General features: G+C 35.2%; 1 protein-coding gene across 1 annotated transcript in view; it reads left to right on the top strand.

Moving 5' to 3' along the window:
* The first annotated feature begins 704 nt into the window (after positions 1–704).
* The window catches only part of Stacl (SH3 and cysteine-rich domain-containing protein), a 426872-nt gene continuing 415647 nt past the window's right edge, over positions 705–11929 (top strand). Inside the window, exons 1-2 of the mRNA XM_081741694.1 lie at positions 705–723; positions 1580–1688. Of these exons, the coding sequence (XP_081597820.1) occupies positions 705–723; positions 1580–1688 (128 nt within the window). The remainder of the gene's footprint in view (positions 724–1579; positions 1689–11929) is intronic.

Below are 11929 nucleotides of genomic sequence, written 5' to 3'. Positions count from 1 at the left end.
ATGGTCCGTGCAAGACCAAAGTCTGTTAGACCTAGCAAAGTGTCTCAAATGACACTAAAGATCACGAGAAGGCAGCTGCAAAAACAACCTTCTTTAACAGCTAAGGAATTAAAAGAAAACAAATTGCATTGTTTGGTAATGTGTCCCTTCGGATGGTGCAGGAGAAAATTCATGACGACTAAGGGCTACGAAGTTACAGAGCTCGCCGGAAACCCTTTCTTACAGAGAATCATCTTAAGAAAAGACTGGTTTCCTGTTTAAAAAGAAAAAAATACCTGGACTGTTAATGGCCGGGGAAAAAGTGTTGTAGATTAATGAAACCACTTTTTTTATTGTCAGTGGCACTGGTTACTAGCGAATGTACTGTCCTTCTAGTGCTGATCCCACCCTTGCTCAGTACACCTGTCCATCTGTAACACCATGCCAGTATCATGGTCTGGGTTCCTGTAGTTATAGTGGTATAGGAGAGTTAGTTATTCTCCCTAGAAACCAGAACATGAATCAGTTTATCTATTTTGAGCCATTAAACGATGTATTGGAATCGTCCTTTGCAAAAAGTGGAGCGTCTTTTTATGCAAGATGGAGCTCCTTGTGTAACAGCCAAAAGTGTGGTGTCTTGGCTTAAAGATACTTGTGTCCCATTTTTTGAAGATTGGGCAGGGCAAAGTCCAGACTTAAAGCCCATAGAAAACCTATGGTCTATCATGAAGAGACGTTTACAGGGTATGGACATCTTTACATTGTCTCTGCTGGAAGCTGCCATCAGGGAGGTTTGGAACAATTTGCCACTTGTTACCCTCCAAAATCTCGCCTTTAGTGTTCCAGAACGACTGAAAGCATACAAGACGAGGAAAGGAGGTTCAACAAAATCCTGATTATCCGGAAAGTTTTCTAACTTTATTTTGTTATGTGTTCGGCGTATTTTTAATTGTTGGTTCTAATTTTCACTTCTGGCGCGTTAATACTTTTTGCGTGAACTATATATATATATATATATATATATATATATATATATATATATATATATATATATATATATATATATAAATTGGTCTAGGCTTTGCGGAATTATACCTGAACATACATCTGATATTAACACTATCAACTGCTGGAGGTCAGATCGTGATAAAATTTACGGGGAACCAACAAGAGGAAGAATACCCATGCAAACAAACAAAACAATCAAAATCGGTGCACACATATCAAAGTGTTGTGTGTGAACATTCCCACAGCGAAGTTCTACAATATATAGATACGTGTCATTGTATATTTTGAGAATGGTTCTATAGAAGAGAATATGTTCAGGCTTCGTATGTGAAAAGATATTGTAAATCAAGCTTATCTTTCCAGACTGGAAATTTACTAAAAGTGAAATCTTTTTTTCGAGCTCCACCAGTAAATATTTATGCTTAAGTGGTGCAATCTTCAAAGTAGTACTAATGTATTGATTGTGTTAGGGTTTAGTAGAAACCTCAGCTGCGAACTAATCTATTTCTTTGTGTTTGTAGTAGTGTATATGTAGATATGATATTATCGGTATGATATTGAAATTTTGATTTTTTTTCTTCCTTGTTTTCAGTATCTGATTTTACTCAGCAACTATCCCAGATCTACGAGCAGCACGCGGAAGAACTGCAACTTCTCGTGGAGAATTACAGAAAGAAAAATGCAGAACTCAGGAAAGAAAGGTCAGTAGAAAATCTCTATAGTATTTTACAGTATACTAAAATGTAATTCCTAAGAAGAGAAACAATTTTTAATCAGCATTTTTGTTCATCGCTGCCGAACTCGATGGAACTCAAAAGTTTAATGTCGAATTCACAAAAGTTCTCCTTTGACTTCTATCCTTAGCGGACTGGATTCATCCTTGCTATGTGTACTTCGTATTCCTATTACTGCGACATCCTCTAAGTATTGTTCTTCCATTTGGGCCTAAACCTTCCTAGTGGTCTTTCTCAAATTGAGTTTTCAGTTAAAATGTTGAAAGCGTTCCTACTTCCTTCCATTCTTGCTATGTGACCTGCCTACCAGAGCATTCTAGACTTAAAGACCCTAACAATGTTAGAAGACTTGGGTTAGATTCTCAATGAGAGTTCATATAGTTTGGATCCGACGAGGTCTACGTCTCATACAATCTTATTGCTGAAAGGGACGCTAAACTCAAAAATCAATTGACATATCATATCTTACAATGCTAGATGAACTATATAAATTATCCAGTTTCTGATTATTGTCTCCCATTTCACATTCCCGTCCCTTATGAGTTCGCGTCAGGATTTTAGTTTTCCTAGTTTATGTACGTAAAAAATATATAGATTCACATTGTGAATATTGTGTCAAACCATGTGGGTTCGATATTGAAACCAGATATATTATACCTGTCATTGGCAGCGATGGAACGGGTCTGAAAGTTCATGATTCATGAGCCGGGAGCAGTCAGACCTGCTGACCACGACAGACCCATGACCCAGTAGGACCTGGAAACATGTACGTATGAGGCTCCTAATATAATTCTAACATACACGATTCGCTCCTCTCTGTCTGTCTTCTTACCAAATCTATAATTTTCTTGCTCTTTTGTTGTGTGTGTCTGTGTGCATTAAAGCATTGCACTGAAAAATAACTACAAGATGTATCACAATATACTTATGGGAGAATTACAAGAAAGAAGATCTAGATATTTTTACTGTGGAGTCGTCAAAGTTTAAATGGCGGAACATGCAAAACATGTAGTGCAGAGTATAAAATATTACGCTGAGCGCAAACAATGTTTTACTATGCAGTTTTGTATATTCTATGTTCAAAAATATTGTATTATGTTACACTATGAAGGAAGAAACGAAACGAAAGAAGAAAACGAAATTATAATTGAAATACTCAATACCTGGTAACATAAGAAATGTCTCACCGGGAATCAACCACGAGTATTCGAGATAGAGGAAAAGACATCATTAATCGACTATAATATTCTTCATTAATACTGCAGAGTTGGTGTTTTAGCTTTTTAGACAGTTGGTCTGTCTGTATCACCGAGACCCATACCCGACTGACCTGGACAACAGTTGCAGTCCAAGTGACTTGATGAATCATAACCCATGCGACCACTACTCGTCATCGGATAGGTTTCAATAGAAATACAATTTCGGAGACGGAACCTTGTTCTTAGAACATTGAATCCATATCATAAAACCTTTATCCGCTATCTCTTACTACATATTTTCCCTTCGTGAAAATCAATATTGATACAAGGTGTGGTAGTAGATTTCTACCAAATGTGGTTTTAGTAGAGCCACAAGAATGCAGATGAATCTATTCAGACGCTGACTCCATTTAATAAAACCCTTTCTTGATATACCTGTACCATATTATCGTTTTTGCTTTACGGCAACAAATATTAGAACCGGAAAGGTTAATTTTACGTTACTTCAGGTTTGACTGTACTGTTAAGGGAGGGAATGGAATCTATGTCAGAAAAATTACTTCTTGATATCTCTGACCAGTTTTATTCTAATATCTGACAACAATCAGACGGATAGACGTGAATAGCCGTTCTATAAAACTCCTGATCCTTACGCATAGCTTAGTTTGTAAGTCTAAAAGGAGCACATATAGCAATTCACTTATATTCTTGAGCTCCCTCATGGTTATATGTCTGGCGCCTGTGCCTTTAGTGTGGGAGATGTGAGCTCATAAAATGCTTTATCGAAGGGATCTATTGCGGTTTGGATTCTACCTAGGTACTTCAGATCACGCCTTAGATAACCTGGGTGCTGAAAGAGGCTTTAAACTATTCCCAATCAAATCTCTTGTTTCCTTTACTAAAAGTTTATTTAGAAATGTGCACCAGACAACGACTAAGGTTGCCTAATCTCAAAAATGTGTCGTGTAAGCGATGTCTCGTCTCGAAAATGTATCTGTTTCTATTAGGAGAATCCTGTCTCATTTTGAATCTATTTACGAAAATCATGTCTCGTGTCATCTGGTGTGCAATCGTTTTCTGATAAAATATTCCATCAAATAATGTAAATATCTTCCATAAAAATGAACGTTATTAAAACGAAGATAAAGGATAAGTATGTATATTTATTCCTTTATATAGGTTTTTCTCTAGACTACGTAATAGAAGTTCCGTCTTTAATACGCATAGTTTTTGTGTCTAGGTACAACCTTTACTTCCAATTCTACGTTATTCAAAATGTGTTTGTTTAATGTAATCGCTTTCTAGACATGCGCGTCAGGCAACCAAACTACATTTCCCTTTCAAGGATATTACCTTGCATAGCTTCAGGACGTAAGTTTGATTGCGTCTCTTCCTCGGTGCTTTTTCTTTCCCTTTTCTTTTCTTTTTTTTTTTATCTCAATGACTCAATATTTCAACGTATTTCTACATGCAGTGTTTTAAGCACGAAATTCCTACTAGAACATTATACAGAGGTTTTACTACACTACTCGCAGGCCAATAGTTGGGTAGGGGCTAGAGTGGGCGGTACTATCATTAAATTAGTTATGATATTTTAGATACGAAATTCTTGCAATTTTGTTTAAATTCAGTTGAGCGCATTTTACTATTTTCTGAATAAAATGACATGCTTCTTGCTAGATGCACCTAGGGATGCGCACGAGACAAGATTTGTGGCTGTCTCGTCTCGAGAATGTGCTGTAAAAGTGATGTCTCGACTCGAAAACTACGTATTTTACTATTGGAAGAGCCGTGTCTCGACTCGAATTTTGCCAGGAAAATCCTGTCTCGACTCGTCTCGTGCGCATCCCTAGATGCACCAAATATCTTCCATAATACACAAAGATCTGTAATTGAATTAAATTATGTACCATCGTTTATACACCTGACAATAAACCTTTGTATCCTTAGATCCGTATCGCAATATTTATCAGTATAAATTAGTATATTCTTTGTAAAACGAGCTACAACTCAGTTACAGATTCTATCAATAATTATTAAATAGACAGTTAATTGATAGATCTCATAATTGATTAAATATTAATTGATAGATCTCTCAACGTACGAAGATGAGACATAAATCAATTGAAAGATCTCATAATGTACGAAGATGAGATATTTATCAATTGGTAGATCTCAGAATGTATCGAAGATGAGACATTTACCAATTGATAGATCTCATAATGTACGAAGATGAGATATTTATCAATTGGTAGATCTCAGAATGTATCGAAGATGAGACATTTATCAATTGATAGATCTCATAATGTACGAAGGTGATACATTTATCAATTGATAGATCTCGTAATGTACGAAGATGAGACATTTATCAATTGATAGATCTCATAATGTACAAAGATGAGACATTTATCAATTGATAGATCTCATAATGTACAGATATAAGACATATATCAATTGATAGATCTCATAATGTACGAAGATAAGGCATATACCAGTTGAAAGATTTCATAATGTATGAAGAAGCGATATATACCAATCGATAGTCATTGTGCTAAACAGAATGATGTGGGTGAGCGTAAATTCTCATATGCATGGTGTTTTGAGAAAATGGAGAGAAAGGAATTTTTTTAACTTAAAAATTGATACTATACGGTTTTAAGATGCAACTGATACTGAAATATAGATTCATTATGACTCTTGCGAGACGAATCTTAGAATGGTTAATGATATAATCAAAAATTATGTCCTAGCATTTAACTTTAATTTCGTTAAATATAATGTTGTCCAAAGTGAGACACAAATCAATCAACAGATATATATATCAAATCGTGTAAATTCTCATGCTCGATTTTTGAGAAAGTTTGAGAAAACTCTTTTATATGATGTCTTTTATGTGGGTATTCTTTTCTTGTCAGTAATACTATATAACCCTTATTCTAGAAGATATTTTTAAAATCTTATTTTGTTACTGTATGTAAAAAATGCACTGTTAGATAATAGATTTTTGCGTGTCTTCGGCTACAACATACTTCTAACAGTGACGTGCTTACTACTATTAACTATAAGGAAAATATTATTTGAATGTCAGTGTCGCATTTCAGAATGCTAAATAAGAAAGAGGCAAGTACTACAGCAACACAAATACTCTGAGTTTCCTTAAGAACTAGTAACTGTATTAAAATTCACTCTTTAAAATATCTACAGCACCTGTATAATACTTCTTCAACCAATGTCCCACGAGTCTCTTCATTCAGGTTCAAATCGGTTGTGTTCAATAATGGAATTTCAGTACAGCGGCTGATTGTGTACCACATAGACGACTTTGGAGTATTCACTTACGTGTGACAGTCTACCCTTCCGCTATCGGTTGTGTTTCTTTTAACGACCAGCACTCCTGACGATTGTCCGACAGTACATTCTATACTGGAGAAGACTTTTTTGAAGCATGACAACGGGTATTTTTGCTCCATCCTTGATGGGACTGTTTCCAGAGGCCGGAAGCTGTGCACAACGTACGACAAGATAGGTGGTGTTTCAGAAGTCCAAAGTCGTAGAAATCCATTGAATTGGCGTCAGAACTCTTCACTAGGATGTTGATGAGGGGTCTTAGCTTCCAACCCTCTGTAGAATGTCATGCTGTGTAACTGGATGTCTAGTCATGATGCAGTTGTATTGATTTTTCACATGTAGCCTTTCCAGTATTTTCAATTTCTTTACCTGGCGTGGGAGACCCGGGTTCGATTCCTGGCGGAAGCTCATGTGGTTCGGATTCCACGTTAATCAGTAGGTCCACGTCTCATATAGCCTTGCTGCTGAAAGGGACGCTAAACTAAAATCAACTCAATTTCTTTACCATTAGACTTCGGATATAGCATTCCCCCACAAGACGAGAAAGTATATTTTCAAGTTAGGGACGAGACGAAACACATGACAATTCTCGTATCATTTTTGAGACGAGATGAAAAATTTCTCAAGTATCGTAGATAGCATTACTTCACCCAAATCTACCTTAACATTATTGAGTGGTACATGATTCATAGTATAAATTAATCAAGTAATTGTATAAACATAATGAAGAGCATTTATCAACGTTTAAAAATTCACAAGTCATTTCACAATATATTTTCATAATAAAAATGGATTAAATGTTGTTATAACATACCATTCATGTACCTCTCGTGAAGTGGAAGGCTTCTGATAATATAAAATGAAATTAAGAAAAAAAATCATGACATAAATTTTGTATATATACAAAGTAAATTTATGAAATAAGGCAACACAATAAAAATTTTCCGAGAATCGAGACGAGACGAAAAATAATTCTTCGAGAATATAGACAACAGAAATTATTCTTCAAAGCTTTGAATAGCATTCCTCGAGATAATAATAGTCCAGATGTTCCAGACATTGAACTCTTTCTCTGTATTCAAGGCTAAGCCTGTAGTCTTGCAATAGCTTTTACATGATTGCAGACCTTACCAAGGCTATAGCAAACTTACTAGTTCCTCGATTACAAGCTTGCTTCAGACTTGCCAGTACTACGTAATATAAGGTAAGCCTTAAAATATTTCTTTAAATTGACACATTTGTTAAGGATGACATAGTTTACATTTGGGCAAAATTATACTGAGAGAGAGAATCTTTTGCGCAGATTTCATTTTTACATCTGGGCTAAGGGTATACAGGTTTGTACGCCGAGGCTATCTGGATTTCAAGCATGACTTAAAATTTACACAGGTAAAGTGATATACAAAGAGAATCTCTAAGGGAAATTGGGGCCAAACTAAGATTTATCGTGAACGTGCTTGCCAGCTGGGTTGATTTTTTTTTTTTTTTTTTTAGTTTAATGTTCCACGGTATTCGCTATAAGCTAAAGGAGACAAATGATTAATTAAAGTGAATTATTGTAAAATTATTTTTTTTGCTGTCTTCCACCGGGTTTCAAACCCGGAACCACGTGCACCTTCTATATGAAGCCTATTAGTTTCTGAGTACTACTGTTTACTGTTTAGGTTGCAGTGGCACAGTAGTGGAACGTTCATCTCTGATGCTCAAGGCTCTTTAGTTCTATCATAGGATGTGTAAGTTATGGTGCACAATATTATGTATAGATTTTCTCCAGACTCTCCCATTTCCGTAAGCTTTCTCATTTCACTAACTCATCCATAAAAATCATTAATTTCTATTTCTATAATTCGTTTCCTTTACACTACATAACGTGAGTATGGTATGTTAAAGATTTGGTTTATCATTCTTGTTCTAACAGTCTTCTAATTTGTTCTTCTTTTACATTTACTTTATGCACTATTTTGCTAAAGATTCAGGTAGACCTTAATTTCTTTTTATATATAGATAAGACGTAATTCTTTGTATGATTAAAACAAACAACATATAGAAATAACTTGTGCATCAAAGTCAATCTTATGGGGAAAAATACACTTAGGTTGGCCCAAAAGTAGGTATACAGTACTGTACTAATCAGCTCATTGCATTTCTTATTATTGCCCATCAGGTAGACTTATTTTCTTTATTATTTGTTCTTAATGTGTTTATACTTAAGCTCGGAAGAGACGAAGCAAATAAACCCATAAACTAGAATGTTATACTTGATCAATGCAGGGGTGTATACCTACTTTTGGGTCATCCTTGTGTAATTTTTGTGTAAATTGTGTAATACTATATTGAGCTATAAGATAAAGTACAATTCACGATTTTTTTATTAAATTTTCCATGATTATGTATACACCATGATTCCCTGAAAATAACATCTAATAAGCAAATAAGCTTTAGCATAATTTTTGGGATAGCTCGTAATGTAAGCTCTACTTTAAGAAAAACACCTACCACCCAAAATATGCTGCAATAGTTGCTGGACTCCAAAAGTACATATAATAAAGATACAAAGATATTTGTATTTGTATAAATATAGATAAACTCTAATGTGTGTTTTGTCAAAAAAATAATAATTCAAATCTTATTTTCGGTGAAACACAATGCGTATATGTCAACATAATAGCCCAGGTCCGATCCCAGTGTCCCAGTGGGATCTATCTTCGTTCTACTCTTGTTCCAAAGCAGCTCCAGGACTTCTGTAAAATGAGTAACAAGAAAAAAACCTGAGGAATAAAAGTAGCGAGAGTGTGAAGCTGACTTCATCACTTCCTGTGGTGCCGAGGTCAAGAAAATATGGAGCCTTACCTGAACATTTCTCGTAGTCCATCTTGCCTCGTCCTGAGTGGAAACAAAGTTTACCTCTGTTTATTTATAAGAAATATTTCGTCATAATCCATTTACGTAATAGTGATGGGGGTCACTAAACCAATATAGTTGTGTAGAACATTCAGTTCCTTTATCTTATTGCTCAATATACTGTAATATATAGAAAAAGAAGAAATTGGGTTTCTGAAGTAGAAAGATAGATTGGTAATTGGTATTGGGTATACCATATACCATATACTGATTAGGTATGATTTCGTTACATCTCTATATACACACATGAAAGAAGAGGTCCTGAGTGATTGATTGATTGACTGACCCAGGTCAAATCACTTAAGGAGAAATTTGAAATTTAGACAGTGCATAGGATTTGTGAGATATACCACTAAGGGAGGATTTTTGTAAATTTCAAAAGGAAATAGAAATATGGGGTGGCAATTATTATAACAAAATATCCATATTTTTGAAGGTTAGAGACATGAAATTTGCTATATAAACGCATCATTTAAAATAATTAGATATGTATTTAAGAGTTTTTTTCGATACTTGATATTGAACTTTCTGTGCATGTCGTGAAACAATTGCAATTGTGTGCAACGGTCCTTCTAGGTTGGCTGATAGGAGGAATCGTATTGGAGAATATTATGGGAACTCGAAATTATTGAACTTATCGGAACCAAAGGGTTCGGTCCAGAGAAAGGAAGGAATCCTTTTTGGAGGAATCAAATTGGAAGAGCAAAGAAGTCATATTCAAACAACTTAACGAAACCAAAGAATTTTATCCAGGGAAACGAGTTCTTGTTTGGAATGAATTGAAAGGAATCGATTCCTGAAAATAATTAAACTCTCCATAAACAGTCAATCACTAGAAAATATTTATATAGATATTAAGATATCCTTGCAACAAATGACCTACCAGGCCATATCTATTGAAGTTGGTTATCTGTCTTGTATTTGTTGTTAGTTATGAAAAAGTACGAATAAACGAATTTATGTATTGGCGTAATATCTCGGTTTGGCATCCTTTATCAATGTGACTCATAATATTGTAACGCTTTTTCCACCCGTTCAAGAAAAGATGCAACCTATGAACTCTATCATTTGGTACACTGAGAAAAAAAATTGTAGGTGGCATACTTAAAAAGATATGTTACATGCGTAATTCCTGTAGTTTTTGGACTTAACGTACAGCAGACGTATAACTGAAAACGCATGTTTTATAATATTTTCTGTATAAGTGTTCCATCTATACGTACTTTCCGTATGAAACAATGTAGGCGGTCAGGATCTCACATACAAATGAACGTATATAACATATAGCTGACGAAGGTAACATAAGTATATGCATATGATATACGGAAAACTGTTAGATGTCGGACATCTTGCAATGGCATGATGTAACATCTAAGGGCAGTGCCTATGTAGCATATGGATAACGTGTGCTCCGTACTGATTTCTATAGCAAGCAAGAGGATACCGTATAATTGCACAATATACCGCTGTCCGGAGAACGGATTTTTCTCTGTGTACTGTGAATAGTCCCATCAGGATGACTGTATCTAAATTCTTCCGTGTACATTAATTGCTAAAGAATCACACCGAATCTGTATTGTACTGCTATGCAAATACAATAATTTACCATGGTGCGGCAGGCGTGGTTGTGAGATGAGAGAAGTTATTAGGTTAAACCAAATAGCTAGTGTTCACTTTAAGAAGTAAAGAAGTTTGAAATTCAAAAATAAGCAAGGACAAGTTGGTGTTCAACATTCCTATTGAATATATCGTGTCTCGGTACCTGTAGTTGGTTACCAGGATGTGATCAATTTATCAATGCGGTGGTTGTACTTTTTACCTGGTTTAAGAATCAGTTATCAATTTCTTAGGTATTTTTTCTATAGTTCAAGGGCAATGGATCACCAAATGGGTAGTAGGCCACTTGCTGTGAGAATACTGATAAGTTGGATACTACAAATCTACAATACCAAAAACTCTAACATATCCTAAAGCCTCATCCCTGATAGAAGGCGAAACCCTCGCATAAGAGCTAGCAAAAAGAAAAAATAGAAAGTTCAAACCCCAATAGTAAACGCCGAACACCTCAGTCTGTGTGTTATGCTAATCTTAATAATAGTTACGCCAATAGATGTCGTTACATGCGCTATTGCTTTCCTACATAACGAAGTTCTTGAACAATTGGGTAAATAAGGTATGAAGTTTGGGGAGAAGGTTGGTGGACAAACTTTAAAAAATGAGTAAGTATGAACAATTACAGCTTTTTATTAAGCATTATTTAACCTATAGTGTACAGCAGACTAAAGACTAGGCCGGAATAACTAGTATTCCTAAATTCGAATCATATCTAATAAATATATAAGATAGCTATGCTTTACCACTATTGAGCCTTACATATTCTTGAATACTCAATAATTAAGTAAATGTGGACGTTTCCTTCCTTTATCACTTGATTCTAACACAATAAAATAGATCATATTAACAAACCTATTGTTAACTTTGTTAATGTATTACCGAATTAGTCAAGTGAATAAAGCCCAAGATAGCTGTTGTGCTATTTGAGTGAGCTTCAGGATATGCTTTATCCCTGTTTCTCAGTCTCTCTTAAAAACCAACTTCCATCCATCCACAGGCATTATAGGAGCTTGGTTGCTAGCTATTACATCGTTAACGACCTCGCGGAATGGAATTTGGCGTGACGTCATTCTGCCATTTCCCTAGATGAAATAATTTGATATTTCTGGTCGTTAACCACTGTGCTTTTTGGCACCTGTTTATTAA

The sequence above is a fragment of the Thermobia domestica genome, chromosome 16 (genome assembly GCF_964235325.1).
Source record: "Thermobia domestica chromosome 16, izTheDome1.hap1.1, whole genome shotgun sequence".
Classification (NCBI taxonomy): Eukaryota; Metazoa; Arthropoda; class Insecta; order Zygentoma; family Lepismatidae; genus Thermobia; species Thermobia domestica.
Note: the sequence above shows the minus strand (reverse complement) of the source record. Positions and strands in the feature narration are given on the sequence as shown.